The 25,452-nt window shown below is 39.3% G+C and overlaps 1 protein-coding gene across 12 annotated transcripts in view; it reads right to left on the reverse strand.

The window, feature by feature from the left end:
* The window catches only part of DOCK9 (dedicator of cytokinesis 9), a 293,010-nt gene that overhangs the window by 37,820 nt on the left and 229,738 nt on the right, over nt 1–25,452 (reverse strand). For 7 of the 12 annotated variants that reach the window (XM_036250427.1, XM_036250426.1, XM_036250432.1 and 4 more), the window contains 7 exons: nt 24,142–24,262; nt 19,506–19,639; nt 17,372–17,486; nt 12,934–13,000; nt 11,516–11,563; nt 8,831–8,967; nt 1,691–1,806 (listed from right to left, as the gene is read on the reverse strand). In XM_036250427.1, coding sequence (XP_036106320.1) covers nt 1,691–1,806; nt 8,831–8,967; nt 11,516–11,563; nt 12,934–13,000; nt 17,372–17,486; nt 19,506–19,639; nt 24,142–24,262 — 738 coding nt within the window. Of the gene's footprint in view, nt 1–1,690; nt 1,807–8,241; nt 8,286–8,830; nt 8,968–11,515; nt 11,564–12,933; nt 13,001–17,371; nt 17,487–19,505; nt 19,640–24,141; nt 24,263–25,452 lie in introns of all 12 variants that reach the window. The other 5 variants (XM_036250430.1, XM_036250429.1, XM_036250428.1 and 2 more) reach the window with 2 other exon arrangements.

Here is a 25,452-nt window from a genome sequence, read left to right on the forward strand (position 1 = left end):
CTCAACTACTGTTCTGAACTTAAGGATTCATGGTTAGCACTGATACAGGTGTACATGGCAAATATTCACATTAAAAACTTCACTGCTTAGCCCTGGCCAATTTGGCTCAGCGATTAGAGTGTCGGCCTGCAGACCAAAAGAGTCGCAAGTTTGTTTCTAGTCAAGGGCATGTACCTCAGTTATGGTTCGGTCCCCGGCCCTGGTTGGGGTCGTGTGGGTGGGAACCAATTGATGTGTTTCTCTCACATAGATGTTTCTCTCTCCCTCCCTCCCACTCTCTCTGAAAAATCAATGGAAAAATATCCTCGGGTGATGATTGAAAAACAAACAAAAACCAAAACTTCGCTGCCTATTTACACAAGCATTTTTAACTAAAAATATCCAAAAGAAAATAGAAAGAGGCTCCCAGGAAAGCAGTCATGTTCAGGTCTCAGCCCAAGCCTGAATCAGTTGGCCTGGGTTGGGGCCCGAGAATCTGTGTTTCTAACAAGTTCCCAGGTCGGAAGCTCCTGGTAGCCTGGGAACCACATTCTGGGTGCCACCAGAAGGGAGGCTCCTTGCAAAAAGACACTTATTCTCTTAGGACCTGCATTTCCTCATCTTTCAGCGGGGTTCCTAGTAATGACAGTTCAGGGGACATGAGTATAGCATGGCTACTATGAAGAATAAAGGTATGTTACAATAAAGTGACATGATACCAGGGTAAAAATTTCCCAGATACCCTTGCAAATAAACATACGGTTTCAATATTCACGGCATATTAATACTTACTCAATTTCTCCTTCTGTGCTAGAAATGGACATAATTATTAAGCAAGAATGGGAAGCATTCGGTTCCTAAAAACAAGAGAGTATCTAAAGAGACCATCTCCACCTACCTGAATATTACTTCCTATAAGCCAAACACAAGACCAAAACAACATCTTATTTTCTATCCCTAAAATGCTTCTACCATTTGATTTAGTAATGGATTTTTATTTTTATTACTATTTTTTTTGTTAATCCTCACCTGAAGATATTCCCACCCCCTTTTTTAGACAGAGTGGAAGCGAGGGAGGGAGAGAGAGAGAAATGTCAATGTGAGAGAGACACATTGTTTGGTTGCCTCCTGTACAACACCTGTCTGAGGCCGGGGATCGAATCCAGAACCCAGGTACATGCCCTTGACCAGGTATCGAACATGCAACCCTTCAGTCTGCAGGCCAACTCAACACGAATCGCTGAGCCAAACTGGCTAAGGCTAATTTAGTAATAGATGTTTTAAAAATTAGAAAGGTGAATGTATTTGTACTTAATGCTTCTTTATGGATAAATAATCCCAACTGCTACCACATTTCGACATGTTCAGAGAGGGTAGAGGCAGAAATGCCTGATTATGTTTTCACATGCATCGTCCTTGAGGGCACAGTAAAGCTGTTTTCCAGATAAGTGCCACCTCCAGAGACTGTTTCCACTGCTTGTACGCCTGTGGCATACCCTGACCCGTTAAGCTTTATTATATTTCAGGGAATTCAAGCCATTACCCATGCAGCAATTTCATTAAGGGACTTTAAGGATTAATGGTTTCTGACAGGGACAAAAACAGTTGGTGAAGTAAAAAGACAACATAAGCAGCTCTTGCAGTTCAGCTGAATAAGCAGAATGAATGTAAAGGGTAAAGCTCTAACCATGAGCAGCTGCTCAATACTAACCTTAAATGCCAGTGTAAACAGAGAGAGAGTGTCCAGAGTCGTAAGGCACACCTCAGTAGCAATGTTGGCTTCGAGTAACGACTGGTGAAGAACATCTGCGTCCGAGTGGCCGTAGCCTGCATAGATTACAACACATGGTTACTGCCAGTGGCTGCAGACAGGGAGGCTGGTGGGATGGCAGAGTCACAGTCAACTGTTGATTATTTACAGAAGGCTTGCTTACTCTTTTTGTGGTGGTGGTGCTGGTGGTGGTGGTTAATAACGTTTTCATTCAATTATACCTTGTTTTCAACTCCAGAAGGGAATAGCAGCAAACATTTATTGTGTGCTTGCTATGTGCCAGCCACAGTTCTATGAACTTTACAAGTATTACTTCATTTAATCCCTCCACAGCCCTATGAAATATGTACATTATTAAACCCTCTTTGCAGATAAGGACATGGAGGACCAGAAAGGCTAAACAACTTGTCTTAAGTCACACAGTTAGTAAACAGCTGGACTCAATCAATCTAGCCATGTGGCTGAGCTGAAGGATGGCAAGAGTGGTGAGGGAGGTTGAGGTTTCCCAAGTTTCCCACATAGATAGAGGCAGCAGCACAGCACGGGGGATAAGAAGATGAGCCAAGGGTCAGGCTGTTGGTCACTGAATCCAGCTTGGCCACCTACTAGCTGTGTGACCTTGGGCAAGTCATTTGACCCCTTTATTCCTCAGTTTCCTCATCTGTAGAATGGGGATAATAACAGTATCTATCTCAGAGGCTGTCGTGAATATTAAATTTGTTAATATTTGTGAAGCTCTTAAAACAGTGCCTGGCACATAGCACGTAGTGAATGCTATGTAAGCATTAAGTCAATAATATACAGAGCTGTATTATCAGCTAGAATCATGAATGATAATCAAGAGTTGACTGTACTGCTAATAGTATTCTACTTGCTTTAATGAAAAGCACAAAAGCCAGTATGTCTGAAAGAAATGTTTAAGAAAAGGAAAGAACTTGAAGAATCATAATTTAAGTACAAACTGATATCTTCATGTGGCTGTAAAATCAATTTAGTACCAATAAAAATGTAGACTGACATACAATTTGAGATATTAAATTATGAAATGATATGCATTAGCAGAAACATATAGAGAAATGTAAAGATGTTACAGTTTTGATCTAGATTACAAAGAAAGATGGCAATATAATAAAACATCATGTAATGTCTTTCTCCAAGGAGCAAAAACTAATCAACACTTATTATGTAGGTAATTTCCTTAATACTCCAGAGAGGAGGACATTTTATACATAGATCAGGAAAATGAAGTACAGAAAACCTACAGAATGTTCTTGAGGCCAGAAGTGGGGGAAAAAAACAACAACCCAGAAACTACACTCCAAATTCCATATTTAGGTCACTGTATCATACTACCTATTATTAGGATAAAATAAAGTAACTAGCATGATGTTATTCTGATTTTAATAAATAAATATCAGTTACAGGATGATTTTTAAAAGACTACCAAAAAAAAAAAATACTTTTTAAAGCTACCAAGTTGCTTTTCAAAATATGATAAGAATATTACTGCATTCTTTCATCTGATTTGACTTGGCTTTTAAAAAGTGGCTTAAGTCCTGTGTTTGTAGACTGTTATTTTTGCACTGTGACACAGTCCATGCGACCTTAGTGATGCTATGTAACACATCTGGCAGCATGCTAGTTCTGTTTCTTTTTAATTCTGCTTTTTGGGTAATAAATCTCCCAGAGAAAAGAAAGATGGATGTTTTTGAAACTAATATTCATTGTACTGCCTTTGCAAGCGAAGGCATTTCCTCATTCAGTGAGGTTTGTTTGGTAAGATACAGAGACAATGAAAGAGGAAAACAGAATGATGACTACTGATCACAAACTGCGGCAAGAAGGAACAAAAAATACACCTTTTATTAGACCAACCAAAACGGTCACACAGATCAGAAGGACCCTTTACTGAGGGTTGCCATTTAGTTCAAATAAAGTTTTAGAGTCTGGGTTAAACTGCAACAAGGAACTTGCTTTGGTGATTATTTTAATTATTTCTCTCTTTCTCTACATGGACTTGGTCTTTCTATTTCTCTTTTCTTTTTAGGTGAAGACAATATTCAAATGGCATATTAGTGTTTACATTTAGACATAAATTCTACAGAAAAGTAACAATCACATTAAAGATAAATGGCACTTTGCCTAATTGATGTATTCCCCAAAATGCATTGGTAAGTTACAATTATTTTGTAATAGTCATTATTTTTAAAATTTAATTTTGAAATGAACATAACGGTGTCCTTTCTCTTTCTAGATAACTTTTTGGCTAAGTGTATCCAGGTGATTATTATAGATAAGATGGTCTATATACCGAAGAGTCCCCAAAGAATTTACTTAATTTTGAAAATGCTAGCAAATGTGCAAAATTGTATTTCTAAATTAAAGAAACATGTCTCAAAATCAAGGCAATGTGGCTTCATAGCATTTTATTAACTCTCTTGAGTACAGATATTTAAAGCATTCAGCCCATTTCACCTATTTTAAAATATATATTGTCCATGTTTAAACTTTGGAAAAATATTAATTTTTCTTCAGATCAGATATTCATTCTCTTCATTTTTCATATTAATTCAACATTACACATAATAAATTAATTTAATTATCATCTATATTCATTTTCTTACTCTGAATTCATAGATATCAAAGAGTTTCAGAGTTAGATGGGGTCTTACAAGCCCTCTCTTCCAACTCCTCATATGATACGTAAGTGACCCAGACAATATCCCCACTGGGTCCTCACCCAGTCTCTGTTTTCACACCTCCAGCTGCAAGTGCCCACACTAGCTAATGGGCATTTCATAGAAAAGCTTTCCAATGTTGACCTGAAATCTAATTCTCTGCAACTTAATCCAGTGATTTTAACCTCTTACATTGAATTACAGGAAATACAGGTTTTCTTCAAGCATTTCTACTTCTTGGCTAGTTTTTCCCACACCCGTGGGAAATATGAATTACCATACAAATTAGTTTAGTATATTCCTAGAATAATACATAACATCAAAATAAATACAAAGTATTATTTTATATATTTTTGCAAATGTATCGGTAATTTGCAAACACATTTCACATAGTTTCCCCTTCATAACCCGGTTAATATAAAATATTCTATGTGCAGCTATCACTCTCAACTTGTCACCTGGTACAAATCTCTTCTACTGATACATAATGAGTGCATTTTACAGTAAATAGGTCAATGTCTCAATGTTGTGAACATTTACTTTTCATATACCTGGGCAATGACCCAAACAACAAGCCTCTATCCTTTGAGTGTTTTTGAAATAGTTAAAACTACTGGCCAAGGGGGACTGTTATTTTCATTACTTCCTATTAAAATCTGAAAGTAAAGCTAAGTCCTTGCTAGAGTGATATGTGTAGTGCATATGATTGATGTCTTTTCTCATGTTTTATTAATGGGTCATGGGGAACATATGGCTTCCCCACCCTCACTTTGGATTAAGTTTGTACAGTCCTCTGCTGCTCCCTGCTGGTCAAGCTGAGGTCTGAAAAAGCCTTTCCTACTGGGACAGAAGAGGAAATAAAAAATGCAGGTGTAGAGGGGACTCTTCCAATTTTGATTCTTCTCTAAAATAAATTCATTTTAGATTCTAGCACCCCAGAAAATATCTCACATATTGGATCTATATCATATTGATTGGCCCAACAGAAGGTAATGTATTTATTGTTAAAGAGGATTTTTTTAAAGAGAAACATATTTGGCTATACATTTCCCATAAAATGCCTAGGTACAGATGTAAACAATCATGTGTGTACATATACATATAAATATACATATACATGATCACACACATATACATGTATACATACAGTATACACTCTCTTCTCTGTGGTTTTTGGCCAACTTGATGATTTGAAGCTCAAAAAGCTAACAAAGGAAGGGCTAAAGCCACCTAAATATATATAATCAGAATTAGAGCTGTCAATGAAGACTGAGTACTAGGGGACGATGCAGGGACTATGAGACACCCAGAACCAATCTGGAATTAGTAGGAATTGTAAGAACACAGGAGAAAGCAAAAAGAATCAGCTATGCACTGGTTACTGGGAAGGCAGAAGGAGAAACTTTGAGGATAGTGTCACTGAAAACTAACCAAGGAAAAAACTCCAGGATGAAAAAGGAGAAAGGCAGAAAGGATGGGTTCTCTGTGGGTAGCAGGACAGAATGAAAACCAACCATGTTAACAATATGGTTTTTGGCAGCAGAACACAGCCAGCTGTCTCTTTCCTCCAATTCAAGCCACCACCGCAAAATCCATTTGCAGTGGGAGGAGCTGCTGCATATCTCAGTGGATTAAGGCTATTTATTTGTTTGTTGATAATTTATTTTATTTTTGTTTGTTTTCTGTGTTTCCTAAACGATTATCTTTGAAGGTGGGGCACTGGTCTGCTCATGATTTTTTTTTAACATGCTTTAAAGTTTAAGCATTTATGTCAACTGACAGTGAGGTAGTTCCTGTGTTATTAAATGACCTGGGCGAAGGCAGTGCAGCAGGCCCTGCAGTCTACTGGGACTCCTAATTTCTGTTTGTTAATTAGGAAATGAAAACTAAAAATAACAAAACTCCTTGCTTTGTTTGTTTCAACCCCTTGTCTGCAGAGCTAGAAAAAGCCCTGACAGGATGCTGAAAAATCAAGTACGGTAGCGGTAGCTGTGTCGCTAATGTACTGTCTACAGCTAAGTATAGAACTCAGAACTAGCAGTTGCAAGCTACCAAGTCAGTATGTGGCAGACATAATATTGATTTAAATTAAGCCTAGAACTTTAGAGAGACTACACCCATTACAGTTAATGTTGCTGGGGTAGAAGAATGGGAAGCTGCTGTATTTTGATTCCTCAGCTTTCCTACTTAGAACAACAGCTGACCCTTGAACAACATGGGTTTGCAATGCATGGGTCCACTTATAGAGAGGTTTTTTTTTTTTTTTTTATCCTCACCTGAGGACATTTTTCCATTTTTTGTTCAGATAGGGCGGGAGGGAGAGAGAGGAAGAGAGAGAGAGAGAGAAACATCGATGTGAAGGGACACATCGAGTGGCTGCCACCCGCACGACCAACCAGGGCCCGGGGACAAACTGCAACCGAGGTACGTGCCCTTAGCGGGAACCGAACCCGGTCTCTCAGGACCGCAGGCCGACGCTCCAACCGCTGAGCCAAACTGGCCAGGGCTAGAGAGGTTTTTTTTTCTCAGTAAATACTGTTAATGTATTTTTCTTATGATTTTCTTAATAATATTTCTTTTCTCTAGATAACTTATTGCAAGACTATAGTATATAATACATATAACACACAAAATATGTGTTCATCAACTGTTTGTGCTACTGATAAGGCTCCTTGTCAACCATAGGCTATTAAGAGTTAAGTTTTTTAGCCCTGGCCAGTTTTGCTCAGCGGTTAGAGCGTCGGCCTGCGGTCCAGAGAGACTCGGGTGCAGTTCGCGCTAAGGGCATGTACCTCTGTGGCAGTTTGTCCCTGGCCCTGGTTGGGTTGTGCAGGTGGCAGCCACTCGATATGTCCCTTTAATGTTGATGTTTCTCTCTCTCTCTTTTCCTCTCTCTCCCTCCCGCTCTGAATTAAAAAAAAAAAAAAATGGAAAAATGTCCTTAGTGAGGATTAAAAGAAAAAAAGAGTTAAGATTTTTAGAAGTCAAAAGTTACACATGGATTTTGGACTGTGGGGGTGGTTGGTGCTCTTAGCCCTCATGTTGTTCAAGGGTCAGCTGTATTACTGATTTAGTGTGATGGGTATACTGCCTTTACTTTTGCCCTACATTAAGAAAGAAGTTATGGAGCCTGGCCGGTGGGGCTCACTGGTAGAGAAGTGAGCCATGCACTAAGAGGTCAATGGTTCAATTCCTGGTCAGGGCACATGCCCAGGTTTTAGGCCAAATCCCCAGTGGGGGCCGGGGAGGGGGAGGCTGACTGATGTTCTCTCTCATCAATCTCTCTCTCTCTCTCTCTCTCTCTCTCCCCCTTCCTCTCTAAGATCAATAAAGAAAAAATACTTTTTTTTTAAAAAGAAAGAGGTTATGGAAATCACAGTGAATGAAGTTCTTATGATTAGAAATGATGAGGAGATATTAATAACCATGTATTAAAGACATTACTTAAAATGAGCACAACTAATTGTCTAGATAGAACAATAACTAGCTATGTCATGCTTGGAGAAAAGATGAAACAATTCAGAGAACACACCACTAACAGAAATGGTATTTATCATAAATTATCACATTAGTTTTCAAAGTGCTGCATGGTTATCTTTTAGGTTTTCTGCTTTGAGAAACCCTTAAGAAGATGAAACACTTAAATTTTAGGAACAGCACATGATGCCACATCCCCTCTGGTGACTGAAAAAAGTCAATTAAAAATATGTGAAGTTAGAAAGCACCAAAGTTAGGAAGGCAAGATGAACAAAAGGTCTCAATTTGCAAGTGAAGCAGCCTCGGAAAGCAGACTTCAACCTGATTAAATCTTACCATTGTCTACAGAAATTCCAAGCACACTTGATATCTTTCTCACACTGAAAACACAGAAAAAGTCACTTTGTTATTGGCTTTTCCACACCCTCACAAATTGATTCACCACTGGCTTTATGGTTTCACAGCAGTTTAACATACATTCTAAGCCGAAATGTCAGAATGTGGACGCTGATCAATTACATGCATGGAATTGAGGCGAAGGAAGTCTGTCCCAGATGTTTTCAGAAGTTGTGAGCGGAAAAAAAAAATCAGTGATAAACTGGTGACAGGCACTGAATCCAAATATTAAATTTAAAAGATCAGAGAATGTTTGGCTATCAAACCTGCCAAAGTTTGTTTTAAAAACACAAGCAGAGAGATTGGGGCAAAGGTTCTAGCACTTTTAGGTCTGGTGTTGTAGTTGACCACGGTCCACATTATGGCATTCTCCTCCAAGGAAGGGAACTGCGCCTTGAGCTCTTCATCCTACTTGCTTTGAGCTGGAAGAAAAGTCAGGTTGGTGATGTGGTGTGGTGTGGCCTGGGGCTCTCCCCTGAGGTGTCACATGAGATGGCTGTCTGTTACGATGGTATGTCATGGGACTTACTGTGGTTAAAAGTGAGAGAGTTATCCAGGCTGCCCAGCTGCTGCAATCTGGCATGCATCATTCCTGTTCTGTTATGGGAAACAGGCAATGTCTGAGATTTTCGATCATGAACTATGGGTCCCAACCCTTCCTGGTTCCTGCAACATGAGTGAAATGGGATAGAAGCAAAAGTTAGACTTGTTACACTGCAGAGAGACGGGGAGCGTTAGTGAGGCGAGGACACGGCAGCAAGGAGACTGGCCAGGCACAGACCAAGCCCAGCGAGCCTGTCTGTGAACTGAAGACATACAGGCAGCTGCTCTCACAGACTTCACAGCAAAGCACTGATGACATAGAAGCAAAAACCAAGCCAAAGCAGAGAACTTTTCAGTTTTAGAAAGTACTTTAGAGATGCTACTTAAAAAGAAAATTGAGCAGCAGTTCAATGTGGTGCTAACATCAGTGTTCTGACAAGTTCCAAAACACCACAAATCTTTTGAACTATATATGTTATTAAAAAGCAAAAAAAAAAATTTTAATTAAAATAATGCATTGGAAGAAACAGAAAACAAACATGCAATGGGAAGATTATGTGAAGCGGTTTTAACACCTTCATTCTTACCCAGACAAGAAGGAGAAGAGCCACACACTTTGTTAAACTTGTCAGCAGTCAAGTAAAGAAAACAGAAAAGTGATCTGGGTTAGCAATCAAACAGCTAACTTCCTTTTGTGTACCATCACCAGAGCAGATGAAAAATGAGACCAGTGCTGGAATGACACCTGTCCCCCATCCATTAGCCAATCGTCTCCCTCACTGTGTTATTGTGTGGAGTAGAACAGGGCATGCATGGAATATCATCGGGCAACATGCTGCTGGGTGATTTCAAAGTGACACAATGAGAAGGCGCAGTATTCATAAAACGAAACCACCATAAATGGCAAACACTGACGGCGTTTAAATTATCATTCAGTCTTTTTCACATGCAGCAGAGACCACGGCAATTTTCTGTAAAGCATGGCATGTCTTTCCACAGTGCACATTACAAAGTACCACCGCCCTCACCTCCCACTTTCCTCTGCTCATCTATTTTTAAGATGGTCAAAGGATGCCATACTTTTATATGCAAATATATACAAGGTGCTTATGAAGTTGGAGGATTGTCTCTAAAAAAAAAAAAATTAAATGTATAACCATTGAAAAATGAGTTAACAGTTTCATAAAACCCAATTTTAAAATATTTTGTTGGGGCAGAAAATTTCAGCTTCCCACATTCACCACATATATAGTTCTGAGGCATTTTATTCTATTTTGCACATTTTCCAAATGCCATCTTGTGACGCAGGTGACAGTTTCTGCAAGAAGGGTGTGAAGCTTGCCCAGTTCAGTGCCTTTCTGTTACAAATACACTGTTTGCCCATTTTATGGGACAAAGTCAAAGGGAATATATTGTATAAGGATACCTTGTTCATACTTGCATTTGGTACTCAAAATATCAAATGTAAAAATTACTGTTATGATAAAAAATAAAGTAATTAAGGTTAGAGGAGTGTAAGTGCCACCACATTTCAATTAGAAACAGAAAATATTAACAGGAAGAAAGCATAAAATAATATTTTATCTAAATTTGTTCTTTTTAAAAGAAAACATATACTTAACATAAAATATAATTCTGAAAATTTCTCAAATATCCCAAGAAAAGAACAATATTAACATAAAAAGCACAATCTTCATACTCAAACAGAAAATCTATTTAAAAGTTTCTTTCCTATTTCATTGCTATAAAACAAAATTATAGGTAAGAGAAAAAAATCTCAATTACAACTAAATTTTAAAGTTTTTCTTAAAACAAACGTTTAGTTATCATTAAAAACAATAGCATTAGAAAGATACAATATTTAGACCAGGACGCCATAAATACATTATCACAGAATACACAACATGAAATAAACAAACAAATACAGACACACTTAATGGCTACCGGGCAGAGGTAAGAACTTGGTAACAATAAAATGTGCTCCGGGGAAATACCTCCATAGAAGGAGCTGTGAGTGCTTGTCAGCAAAGAGTTTCTAGCTCTCCTCAAACTCAATGCAGAACCAAGAGTTGTAGGACAGGACAGTGTGGATTTAGGATACTCCACAAAGAGTTCTGGCCGGATAAAAACATAGGGCACGGGTAGCTTACTTAGAAGTGGAGAAGAAAAGGCTCAATTTTAGAGGTTTTGGGCAGGTCCAAACAAATTTGAGATTAACTGAAAACATTCGTTCATTAAGGAATAAGGAAAGTGTTTAGATGAGAAATTGCTATCTTTGTAGTTGGGAGGCAGAATGGTAAAAAATGAGTTTGGAAAGTAAAATAGGGAAAGAAGTGATCAGGGAAGGACACAAGAGCCAGAAGACACACAAGAGGAGCTGGGAGAAAGGAAAGAGAAGAAGAAGGAACAGGGCACGAGAGGGAATTTGGAAGCAAGGGTAGAAGTGTAGCAACAGGCCACAGAGATATGCATGAGACAAAATAAGACAGAAGGAATGTAGGCGAAAGATGCTAACAGATTTTATGACAGCAATCCAAAGACTTGCCAACTGTCTTCATAGCTGTTTATAAGAATTCCAACTGCCAATCACCACAGATGACAATTCCCATACATTCAGATCCAAGTAATACAGAAAATGACACAACACTTTAAACTAAAACTCCCACAGTACCTGGCTATATATCGCTTTCCCATGTACTGGAACTGGTGCAAGCAGACTCTGCAGACAGGATGAAAGATTATTAGGGAAACATGAAAGTAAAATTATTTTCAATGCATTGTTTTATTTAAACCCATCAACAATATATTCAATAAATTCTTAGTAGCCCCTTACTTCTGGTTTTCAGAAATTCTCTGGAAGGCCCCTCTAAACCAAGAGAAAATTACTAACCAGCAAAGGAGGCCCTATATCATGCTGCTGTCAGTATTGTGGTGGGCAGTGAAAGCCACACAGAAGAAAGGCCTAGAACCCATTGGATTGTCCATCCAACTCAGGGTTAGACATTGACTCCAGGCACTTTGCCTCAGAAACGCAAAGGATACTGTATGCAATGCTGCATTGTTCTGAGTTGCTTACTTGTCCTCATTCAAACCTACAGAGGAGCATTCTCCTTTGGCTTAAGTAATGGACTGGTCCTTTACAGACATCAAATATGTATTTTTTTGTTTATTTAATATACTGACAACATTTATTTTATTTTAAAGCATATATTTAATAAAAGGCAGTTAAAATAATGTCCAGTGAGTTCTTCTGATGCTGAATGTTGTCTCACCATGTGGCAACTCGCACCTTTAACTCAGCAGAGAGAACAGTCTTGAGACTATGAACCAAGATGTATAAAGCTCACAGCACCACAGTTTCCAGCTGAGTTTGTGCAAATACATTTGCACAAACAGCAAATCATGGCCCCACTAACAGATAGAAAGCTGTTTATAGTTATGATTTACTCAATGATTGTGAACAATCATACTACAGAAATAATTGTTTACTGAAGAAACATTAATGTGTTTTGGGGGTGTTGCCTGAGACCCTGCTGGTATCTTACGGAGTTTACTCTATATGTAAAATTTTCAAAAAAAAAAAAAAAAAAATTTCTGAATTTGGAAAATCATCTGGGCCCAGCAGTTTTGGATAATGGATTGTAGATTCATGTAATGACCTTAAAGGAAATCAGAAACATAAACTGAAGAGATAAAATAATATGCGAGATTTTACTTATCATATATTTTTAAATTATAGTAATTTTTCTATCTCAGTTTCTGCCTCTACTTGAGTTAAGTTGGATTCAACTTAGAAATGCAGCATCCACCCAATTCAGCTAATACGTTTCCTGTCATTTTATTAAAATGGATTGTACAAATAAGTAACTACCTCTCATAACAACCACATATCTAATAATTTAAGATTGGTCACTGACCACTGAATCATAAGCTCCCGAGAGCAGGTGCTGGGTCAGGTCCAGGAATAGGAGCTTAAGAGTAGGTATGGATGTGAATATACTGCATTCCTGGTTCAACTACACAGTATCTTCACACCTCTTGCCTGGCCAGGAAAAATCAAGAGGGAATTAGCAAAACAAAACTACTCACTCAGATATTGTAAAAAAATCCATAAGTTCAGATGTTGAAGCCTTGTTCCAATATGTAAACAAAGCATCTAGAAAGTAAACATTTATCGGGTCAGTATCAGGATGCACCTTCTTTACATTATGAGACGGGACAAGATCTCAGTATAGGCCTCCAAACCCTGCCCCCTTTTATAGCCAATCAAAGGATGATCCACAGTGATCAATCTACACTGGATAATATACATAATGGGCTTATTCAGTTTAAAGAAACTACATTTGAACACCTGAACTTTAATTTCTTCATATATCTAGTGCTACATAATACATATTTAACTTAATGTGCTCTAAAGTGGACTAGAATATTCAAAGAATATAAGTGGGCATAAAATTTAAAGTCAAGCTCTCTCTTTGAATACTACAGAATCCCTCACCAGTAAGGAATTTGCTAAAAATTCTTGTATGTCCATAAAGTACTTCCTCCCCCCCCCCCCTCGGTCTCTGTCTCTCTCTCTCACACACACACTAAAATGAAAGCGTACATACTACATGCATTGTTTCATCCTTTGAGTTTAAATCTATCTCAATCTTTTTCAAGCTGCATAATATTCTACTCCATGGAAGCTCTATAATTGTTAGCCAGTCCCTTACTGTTAGACATTTACTTATGTTCCCCCTAATCTTATGCTATTATGAATTGTGCTTTGACGAACATCCTTTTACATGGGTTTTTGCACACCTGTCCAACTACATTCTTACAAGAGAAATAGCTGTATCAAATGGTATGTGCATTTATAATTTTCATAGATACTGACAAATAGCCAATAGCCCTCCAAACAATCAATGTATGGGAGTGCCTGTTCCCCAAACAAGCAGTGTATGGGAGTGCCTGTTTGCTCGCATGATGATACACCCTTGCTCTTCAACAAGAGGACCTGGCATATTGGTACTTAAGCAAATCCTACAAATTTATTTACAGGAAGTACGTTGTGTGTATGACCCTCAACCATTAGCACACTGCACCAAGACTGTTATTATTTGATAGTTAAAAATTTTGCATTCTTAAGAGTATTTTACATTGAGGTTGAGGAATAGGTGAAGAGATTCTCTTTGTAAAAAGCCATTGACTGTGGGGGCCTGAGGTTGAGTGAGAAGGTGGCTGCAGAGATGCCGAGAGCTTGTGAAGATGCACAGCCATGGACTTGGACTCTGCACTGTCGAGAATGGTGACATGCAGGGGAAGCCAGAGGATACATGTCGAAGATCTGCTATGTGTGGGCACTATGCTAGGTGGTCTCATATAGCGAGCATGCCATCGAATTCTCACCATAATCAGAGGCAGAGCATTCCAATTTACAGAGAAGCTAATGAAAGCTTAGAGAAGTTAAGTAATTCTCCAAATCACCAGCCTAAATAATCATGGTGGAATGGGGATTTAAATCAAGTACACTTGCCCAGTGGTGTGGTTCAGTGGACTGAGCATTGTCCCATGCACCAAGAGGTTACCAGTTCTATCCCAGTCAGGGCAAATGCCCAGGCTGTGGGCTTGATCCCTAAAGAGTGTACAGCATATAGGAGGCAGCCAATCTATGTTCTCTCATTGATGTTTCTGTCTCTCTCTCTCTAAAAAAAATCAATTAAAAAAATATATCAAGTACACTTGATTTTAGAAGCCACATTTGGCCTATTAGGCCAGTAACAAGGGTGAGTCAGGGAGCTTCCATTTTTCAGGAGTTCTGAGTTTAGGTTCCAGAGGGACAGACTCTGGTTACTTAAGCCTGGTCACCCTGGTGTGGTGAGAATCCAGAAAGCCAAGTGAATGCTGCTGGGCCTCTCTGGGTCAACTTGTAGGTAGGTGTGGCCACTCCAGCACACACCAGATGGATCCAGCCAGCCAGCAGCCAGACTACTGACTAAGAAGAGGGGCAAGCCAGAGCTAACCTCTATGAAGGAGAAGGCACAAGAAAGCACAGAGTGAGGACCCAGCGTGTAGAAGGTGCTCATTAAACGTGGGATAAAGGAAAGAGTAGCTACAGAGTTACACAGATGATTCCGGTTGCCTGTCTGGTACACTGAAGGCAATTTCTCCCTGACCCCCTTCCATACACAGAAATCTATTCTATGGTAGATATTAAGATTTAAATGTGAAAATTTAGATAATATAACTTTTAAAGAAAATATAGGAGAATATCTTCATGAATCCTGGGGATAGGTGAAGATTTCTTAAACATGACACACAAAAAACTCTAATTATACAGGAAAGGAATTAATAACTTCAGGTAATTTTTAAAAATATTATAAAACTCTTCTGAGCTCTGGCTGGGTAGCTCAGTTGGTTGGAACATCATCACCAAAAGGTTGCAGGTTCAATTCTCAGTCAGGGCACATACCTAGGTTAGGTGTTCGATTCCGGGTCAGGACTCTTAACAGGAGGCAACTGGTTAATGTTTCTCTCGCTCTCGCTCTCTCTCTTCCTCTCTCTCTAAAATCAATAGAAACATATCCTTGGGTGAGGATAAAAAATGAAAAAATAGCCCTGGCTGGTTTTGCTCAGTGGTTAGAGTGTCAGCCTGCAGACTAATGAGTCTTGGGTTCAATTCCAATCAAGGGCATGTACCTCAGTTACAGTTTGTCCCCAACCCTGGTCAGGGTTGTGCGGGAGGCAACTAATCAATGTGTCTCTTTCATATCAATATTTCTCTCTCTCTCTCTCCCTCCCTCCCTCCCTCTCTCCCTCTCCCTCCCTCCCTTCTTCCTACTCTATCTGAAGATAAATGGAAAAATATCCTCAGGTGAGGATTAAAAAATAAAAATTAAAAATAAAATAAAATTCTTTGAAGACGTCGCTGCAATCTTAAAGTATGTGTGTGGCCTTCCAAAGGGTCGGTTTAAAAGGATAACTTTCACTTGGATGCAAAATTTCTGGTATTTGTCTTTAAAAAGCAGTTCTGTTGTAGTTATAGATCATATTTATTATTTGAAACTTAAAATATCAAAAAACATTCAACAAAGGAAAATCAGGATCATAGCTGGCTAAAAGTCACTACCATAATGTAATGTAAAGTTTGGAACTTTTGACTTAATGGAAGAAATTTCAACTTTATAACCCAAATATCAGAATAATTGCCCAGTGCTTTTGCATTTGGTTATCAAAGAAAATCTTGTTTGTTCTTTTTCTAAATAGTTATTTTAAAGTAACAGATTAACAGAGGAACATAAACAGTCCTGAGGCACTTTAAGGACACGTATGCTGTTCCTAACACCTTAGTTAAGAGATCTGTTTTGCTGCTAAAACAGAAGCTCAGTATAAAAGAAACACTACTTGCATGCAGAAACACCTTCCACCAGGGGTTCAATGCCCACACCTACTGCCACCAGGCACAGGCAGTATGAAAGTCTTCAGGTTCTTAAGAAACTCGCATTTTGCTTTCAAAAGAGTTCATCTTTACTCAATGACCTCAATGAAGCTCACAGTACACTTTCTAATTTGTTGCAGGGAAAATAAGCCAAGATTTTAGACCAAAATAAGAAATGTGACATTGTACCACGGCACAATTTCATGTGACTGGTTATATCACAAAACCAGAGTTGAAACTGTCCTGTTGTAGATGTTTGGAAGCTTTATGTGGTACCAATAAAGCATTAATGGTTGTGGTCATTTCTATTAAAAAATATGGTTGTCAAATCCTTCATCAGAAACTTAGTCTACTATGGTACCACTATTCTATTAGAAAACAAAAATAACACGCTTTGCTTCCAGTTATACCCAGGAATGTCACACACTCTAAATGGAAGAGATGTTGAAGTTCCCCAACACTGTATTTTCTAGTTTAAGAGATAGACTAATAAAATTATACAAGTTACCAGTAAGTTTGTTTAGACAAATGAACAAACTTAAAATCAAAAGCTACTTTATTATCTGTATCTGCCTCCTTTAGTTAAGATGGTAGGTCTGAGTTTAATATAAATGTATAAAATAGGCTCCTTGCCCTGGCCAGTTTGGCTCAGCGGTTAGAGCGTCGGCCTGCGGTCCGGAGAGACCCAGGTTCGGTTCCCGCTAAGGGCACGTACTTTGGTTGCAGTTTGTCCCCGGCCCTGGTTGGTCGTGCGGGTTGCAGCCACTCGATGTGTCCCTTCACGTTGATGTTTCTCTCTCTCTCTCCTTCCTCTCTCTCCCTCCCACTCTATCTGTACAAAAAATGGAAAAATATCCTCGGGTGAGGATAAAAAAAAAAAAAAAAATCTTAAAATAGGCTCCTTCACATTTTAGAACTCATTTTGTAGAATAAAATAATTAAAACACGTTTCCAAATTTAGATTTTTATTTCTACCCCATTTAGAAAATTAACATGTATTTCAAATAAGGAAGAAAGTCATTATATCCTTTCAACCAATTACAATTTAAAAAAATAAACCAGATACCGAAACAAACAAAGTAGAGCAGAGCTCTTCATTTCACCTACCATCAGACATGCTTTTTAAGATGTAGAGGAAACACATCAGCAGGCTCTTAATCTCAGACTGGTCAAGTTTGTCACAGCGAACCACAGAATTTCCCAAAGTGCCACTTTGCTGGTGCTAAAAAAGGAAATACAGGTGGATTTTTCTCCTTCAACAACAGGTACATCAAAACTAGTTTCACTTTTCTCCCTTGGAAGAGAAAGACTCTTAGAATTGAGTCCAGTCCATTCAAATTGGAAGGTGTACATAATTTGTCAACAAACGACAGGTATGCCTTCCCCGAATATTCACAAGTGCTGCTCCAGATGCTCTGGCTTGTCTCTGTGCACAATCCCAAGGGACAAGCCAGAGGCACAAACCTTTCAAACTGGATAACCATCCAGTTTAGTTAGCAGCTTAGTTCTGAAATGCCAAATAAAACCTCATGCAGAAAAGTATGTGCTAGGACCAAACACAGAAACGATGATTCAGAGGACACTGCAGAACCAACCACATCCTCAGGAAAACGTCAGTGGCTGACACAGCAATAAAGTCTATGGTGCTGCGTAGTACCAGCCACAAAAGCCTGGAGCCAAGTCACTATCATTCAGTTACACTGTGAGGCACTCTTGGGGGAAAACAGTGGACAGGGGCCCGATAGGGACAAGAAGGACACCTCAGCACAGCATTGCGAAAGACCCTAAACTGATGAGGTCATTCCATCATCAGCTTAGCTCAGTACCACAAACGTCAAAAAGCTCAGGGTGCAGGGTGAGGGCAGTTTTGCCACTAGATAGCAGGTTCGCATGTTCAAAGGATTCACGTAAAATATACATATATGTAGAACAAGAATCTCTTCTCGAGATAAAAACACAGAAGATTTTAAAATCCTCAAAGTTATATCTCCAATTGAAGTCAGGATATTTTTTTGCTAAATACCAAAGCAGAAAGGTCAGTGAAAAACTATCTTTCATTCAAAATATTGGTGGGCAATTGAAAAAAAATACATAATAGACAGATGTAATTAATAACATCCATGGGTATCTGTATTTGAAGAAGAAACAGAGGAACAATTAGTGGCAAAACCGCAGTGTAGAAGTGTCACCTGGCCCACCCACTTCGTCAGAGCCGCTGGAACTCAGAGCTTCCTGCGGCGGGAGGGAAGGTGCAGCATGCAATGTGTCCTCGGGCAAAGATGGAATTGTTAGAAGGGAAAAATCCACAGTGACCCGGTGTTTCCTGGCTGGCTGGTAACTCTCCTCCTCCTCGCCAGCACTTCGCATGACACAAGCGGAGTGCCTCCTGAGCAGCTTCTCCCTCTACGCACGAAGGCATGTCGAGATCAAGGAAAAAGGTCACCAGGTCATGACACACACCCACACTGTGATGCTCGTGCCTCTACAGAACTGCAGTTAAGGATAATCATGTCAATGCCGGCCAGGGAAACTCGTGCTAAGACGACAAACCTGGTGCAGAGGAAGGACGTGTTCCATGTTTCTGAGAGCTAGGAATACATCCCTAAATGGTTCACTTGTTTATTCATATGTGTGCTTGCCTATACCTTGAAATAAATTAGGACAACAGTGGCCAAGGTGAGACCAACCTGTCATGGTTCCAGGTTTAAATCCATGTTTTATCCATTCCCACAAAATTCCAAATAGTCTGGGACTTAGTTACTATTTCAAGACAAAAGGTTAACTCTGAGGAAGGTCTGTTGCGCTGGGGTTGGGGGTGCAGTGTGAATACAAAGTGATTTCAAATAAAGCATTGCCCCTGAATCACCTGTATGACCAATTACTCTTTTCTAGAGCTGGCTTTGGACCCGATGCCCACCTGTATGGATAGCTGTGTGATAGTGTTCTCTGGAACATAGACCACCGGGATTCTAAATGAGTGGCATTTTGATTTCCCTAGCTATCCAACCTTCCAGAGCTGTTTGCTCGAATTGTAAACACTCCCCTGATCTGAAATTCTGGAAACAAGAATCAGGGGGTTTCAGGGAATGGGTCCCATCCTCAGTTAGTCCTCCGATTATCTACCCCAGGTTAAGTGAGTGGTGTTGCGTGTTTTTTAAAGGTCACACAATGAACACAAAGCATGTTTACTTTGAGCTAAAGCTACTTGTTATAAGAAACACATTATATGAAAAGAAATTACCTTATCCAGGGAATTGCTTTTCTCACTATTCCTTTCTGGAAAGCTGTTCCCTGAGTCAGTGCTTATGAGGGATCCTCTAGAATCAGCATTTCTCACACTGTTGACGTTTGGAGTTGAAGTTGTATATGGAGAAGCTAAACGAAAATTAAGCCAAGACCAAAGATTTGGTGAGACAACAAAATAAAGATAAGAACTGAACTTAAAGAAAAATTGCTTTTATGACTTATTTTTTTCTGTTAGGAATCTGGTTCAAGAGTTGCATTCAATCACCTATAGAGTAGATAAAAAAAACAAAAAACCCAAAACTTTAATTAAAAACATTCAGACGTAGATACCAATTCACTTACAAGAAACCACCTTGGAGTGCTAAGCCTAAAGAAGCACACACAGTTTCAGAATGGGATAGAATGAAGACTTAAAAACAAATTAAAAAAATAAACCACCTATAACTATCAAATAAAGAAATTAAACCACCCAGGCCAGTTTGGTTCAGCGGTTGGAGCGTCGGCCTGCGGTCCAGAGAGTCCCGGGTTCGGTTCCCGCTAAGGCCACGTACCTCAGTTGCAGTTTGTCCCCGGCCCTGGTTGGGGTCGTGTGGATGGCAGCCACTTGATGTGTCTCTCTCACATCGATGTTTCTCTCTCTCTCCCTCCCACTCTATCTGAACAAAAAATGGAAAAATGTCCTCAGGTGAGGGTAAAAAAAAAAAAAAAAGGAATTAAACCATGTAACAAACCCTCAGTATTTAAACTGTATGTTGAGGTGCCCTAGAAAACTCAGAGAGGTGCCATGAGATATTTTACATTTTCTTTTTCTTTTTTTTTATCCTCACACGAGGACATTTTTTTCTGCTCTTATCTTCAGATAGAGCGAAGGCGGGGGGTAGAAACATCGATGTGAGAGAGACACACAGACTTGGTCACCACCCACACGAGCCCAACTGGGGCCGGGGACAAACTGCAACCGAGGTACATGCCCTTAGCGGGAACTGAACCCAGGACTCTCTGGACCGTGGGCCAACGCTCTAACCACTGACCCAAACTGGCCAGGGCATATTTTACATTTTCAAGGAAAACACAGTGATACTTGATATCTGTTGGAAATTGTAGTGTTAACATTAGATCACGCTACATTCCTTTGGATGATGTCATATCTTTGTGAAGCTGGGTGTCTGGCGGTTGCTATGACAAAAAGCAAGTACTAGGTGAAAATCAATGTGGAACAAAATGAGGAGGGCTGTGAGCAATCTGACTCCAAACTGAAGAAGCTGGGCAGTGCTCAACAGGCACACACCCCATCAGTAAGAGTTGTGGTTATTAAAAATTAAATACAAATGGTTTTCTTTAAATTTATGTATGTTTTTTTTTCAAATGCCTACTAAGTTGTTCGAATATAAATACTTAAGTTATTTGGTCCTAAGTACTTAAGAAACAGAACTGTTAGGTGTTTCTTTTGGCCTGGGGATTCCATGAAAAAATTACTGTGACAATAAAGAGTGATATGAACTGAGGATTTTTGGGAAACTCGGTAATAAACAGTTACAAGCAGAAACAAAATCTAACTTGAACATAAATTTGTAACATCTGTGAAAAATTAGCATTGGAAGGCAGAAAGCAGCACCCACCACAGTACTGTGGAATTTTTCAATGTAAAAGATTAACTTCCTGCTCAGATAAGATGTATGTAAATCACATAATTAAAGATGACTCTCAGACTTGTACATTCTGTGCTGAACCAAAATGCACACCTCCACATGAAAGGCCTGGCTGGTCGTGCAGATTGCATGAGGAGACTTTTGGCACTGTGCTCTAGTAAGCTGTAAACACAGCCTCCTACACCCAAGTTAAAGATGCCTTTACCTGGCACCTCACAGGAGGCTGGCTGTTTTCAGGTTTCAGCACACACATAAGCTGCCATGGACTAAGACACTTCTAAATCAATCCCTCCCTCTATCTAACACTCAGGTTCATATACCACCATCCCTGAAACCATTTCAGTGTATTAAAGCCAAAGAAAGAGCCAGAGGAATTTGAAAATGTAAGTGAAGGATGGCACATGTAAATCATTGGTCACAGGCTGCATTCCCCAGAACAGACACTATGTGATTGTCACAAGGAGCAGGTAAAAACCCTACAGAAAAACTACAAGCCTTTGTTTACACTCAGAGAGAAAAGAAACACACACTATGACCAAATTATAATTATAGTTCTCCTAATATACTTAGACTTTATATATAATGTAGAACACAGAGCTCAGGAAAAAGACATCCTCAGTAAAATTAGATCCTACATTCTCAGAGTTTTAGGTTCTATTGCAGAACTACCATCCCAAACTAAGGCAAACAGATAAACATGCAATAAATCAAAATAAACATGCTTAGAATTATGTTCCTTCATATTGTATGTGTGTTTATATTTAATATCCTGGCCCAGTACATAAGTTTAAAATATCTTAAACAACATGTAAAATAAAAAGAAACATAGTTCACCTTCCCCTTTATACAGACATCCCAATGCAATATACTGAGAAAGAATACCTTTTAAAATGAATCTAATCTCAGAGTATCTATATTCAGCAATAAATCAGTTTTAAAAATTTAATACACCATATTCTAAAGATATTTTTAAAAAAACTGCTGAGGGCACATTTTTAATATGCATGGAAACAGAATTTCATCTAAAAGAAGAAAGTCTGCTCTTGAAGTTAACCTGAAACTCCTTGATGAATAAAAAAAGAGCTGCTAAAGCTACCAGAAAAGAACTAGTAAACCCAGTTTACAGGTGAGGCTTCTCTGAAAGGCATTCCCAAAAGGGAACATGGGTTTAAGTCTTTAAAGATGAGAGAAAATACAGATAAAGCCTGGGTATAAATAAGTCTGTTGTGTGAATTCCTGTGAAAAGTGGATTCAGGTCTTGAAATGCAAGAAAGAGTAAAAAGACACTAAATCTCATGTACTTTTGGTCACCTCACCATGAACACAGAGTCCTGAAGGCCATTTATGCCATTCAAGTCATGCTGAAGATACCCACTGGTCCATCTTTACATTCTCAATGCATTCCAAACCCTAACAAGGTGAATGGGGAATTGGAGAATAAAGTCAGAATCAAAATATTACCTTATTCTAGTCTGATCATTTCCACAGTCTTGAATCCTACAGAGTACTGGTCAGGGAATTCAAGATGTCAACATATTCCTAGGCTCTGGGACTCATTTAATTGGGAACTGAGAATATATCACAAAGCATGAATAATGCCAAAGAATTGTGCTTATTATAATGGCAGTCAAATGTTAACACTGTGTATTTACCATGCCAAGCACTGCACACATCATATTAGCTCTTTACTCTTTGAGTGACTCTGTTTTGGAGATGTGGACACTGGGTAAAGAGGCAAGGAATCCTGCTCATGGTAATTAGTAAATGGTAGAGTCTGGACCCAAAGCCACACCTGTCTGACTTACAGTCACTTCTGTGAGCCATTACAGACAAGACCCTCTGAAGAGAGCCATTCTCCACCCACCGAGCCACGGCTGGGTATGTGGGCAGAGCAAGGCCAAGAAGACAGAGCAAAGTCCCAGGAGAATGACTAATGGAAACACTGTGTGCCAGGCTCTGCTGTGAGCACTGTGTATGGATTAACTCATTTAATCTCTATGATACCAAATGAGGTAAGTATAACTATGAAAAATATACATGAACATAAATAGGGTTAAGGATTGGTATTGTAGGAAAGATTCGGGCATTAATATGAGATTTCCAGTTTTATATTCTGCCTAGTTTCATCACTTACATGAAACAGCATGTTAACAACAAGAACAACACAAAGAGTAAGGACATGAACAACAGTCCTGCAAATTACTCAGCTAAAAGGACTGCCCTTTATTCTGCCCTGAGAGTTAGTCCCTTTATTGGGTGGTCTAAGCACTTGTCAAGCAAGATGTTTCATTTATTCTGAGTGGTACAAGAGAAAGGGACAAAAAGACAGAATAGGAATGTGTCTGTGACAATTCTGTGAAGACATATATTTTTTGTATCATTTTCTTTATGAAGGAGTTGGTACAGGGGCTCAATAGTTCAGAATATTAACAAGCACATTTCTCAGGCATATTCTTTCAGAGAAACTACTCCATTTGGATCTTGATTTATGCCATCTGTTTACTCTTACATTATTTCAGATAGAAAAATATTCCAGGAAAGAAGAGTTTAGAAAACCACTTTCAGAACTGCACTCTAGTCATAAACCACTCTCCCTTTCAGGAATTACTCTGTCACATTTCATCTAAATTGCCAACACTACAGATAAATCCTACCACCGCCCTTGCATACACCTGCAAAGATATTCCTTTTCTAAAAGCATAAACACTCCAATTTACAGATTTAAAATATGTTAAGCATTAATGAAAAGCCACAGTACAAATGTGTGATTGAGTGTACTATATTCAGAATTCATGAGCCTCTGGGATCCCTATTTCAGTGTAGAATTGAGGGATTTCAGTCGTTAGCTATCAAAACCAGGAAGATAATATTCAAAGCAGACACTGAGACTTCAGAGTTCTGATCTGAAAGCTAACAAACGACTGGGTTAAACACACTTTTGGAATCATCTAGAGCCAAGCCGAGAAGAGTCCCGAGCATTACCGATGCCAGAGATGGCGCCAAAGAGATCTCTGTGCAGGTTGTTGTCCAGCGTGTTTGCAGACTTCTGCGGGGTCACCAATGGGTTCACAGCGGGCAGAGTGAGTGACTCCTCCTTCACCGTCTGCCAAAGGGAAGAAATAATAAAAGATGATTTAACAAGAGTCACCAGCTGACCTTGGAAGTGTGAGGGCAAGTGTTAGAACAAGACAGGACAGCCTGACAAGCACATGTGCCTGAGTGGGAGGAGCAGACACATGGGACAGGGAGGGAGGGAGGAAGGTGGTAGACCAGAGAAAGAGCAAGGAGAAGGAAGCATAGAATATTCAAGGCCTGGGGGTCAGGGTGAGATAAACCTTGGCCCATAAAGACATTTCTTTCCCCAGAAGGTCTGGGGCCTTTCCTTTTCCAGCACTTTGATGTCCAGCAGTTCTTTCATTATTTGAGAAAAAGCCTCACTGGAACACTGGGTTTTCTCTCATGTCAGAAATCCTCCCACATGAGCACCAGTGATTTATAAGAGCAGCAGTGAGACATCTTTGCAGGTCCAGAGCTGCATGTGACCTCTCAACTGGGGGGAAACTATGTTACTTTTGAAGTAAGTGATGTCACTCAAGGGATTTTCCTGGGAAAGACCTTGTGTTCCTTTTCCTGAGGACTGAAGCAACACAGAAGGGTAGCACTATGCCCTGAATTAATCATTCTGACTAGAAAAGGTTTAGAGAATATACCTGTGAAATACAATGTTGTATAGGGTGAGATTATTGAGGTTCAGTTTATTTAAGGACAGTGAATGTTTATGCCCTTTGAAACTACAAAAAAAATTCTATAAATATAGCTCTTCTCAGGGCATCATTATTTAGACGTATCCAGAGGTGGAGAGCAAAAAAAAATGGAACAGTGCATCACTGTTTGGGGAAAAGGGAGAAAAAGACTAAAAGAAACTTCCCAAGTATACACTAGATGACAAAATGACATGAGTAACACCTAAGCTGGTTCATGGGTCCAGAAGGAAAGGGGAAAAGGAAATTGCTAAACTGGTAATATCTGTCTAAATTACTGGCAGGTAGTCCCAATTAAAAAGTTTTGAGATAATTTCTGGAATCATCAGTCAACTTAATTCCCAATTTAAATGAGTTTAAACATTTTTAAATGAGTGGACAAAGATGATATAAATTAAAGTGGCCAGTTACTGGAGGTGGGGCCTGGTCTCTCTGACATCTCGCTTGCTTTCTGATTTTACAGGCAGAGAGACTATAGCCCAAAGAGTGGCTTTCCCAAGACTTGGTTGTATGCTATGATCAGAACTGCTAG

Source organism: Molossus molossus, unplaced genomic scaffold, assembly GCF_014108415.1.
Source record: "Molossus molossus isolate mMolMol1 unplaced genomic scaffold, mMolMol1.p scaffold_m16_p_9, whole genome shotgun sequence".
NCBI classification, from domain to species: domain Eukaryota; kingdom Metazoa; phylum Chordata; class Mammalia; order Chiroptera; family Molossidae; genus Molossus; species Molossus molossus.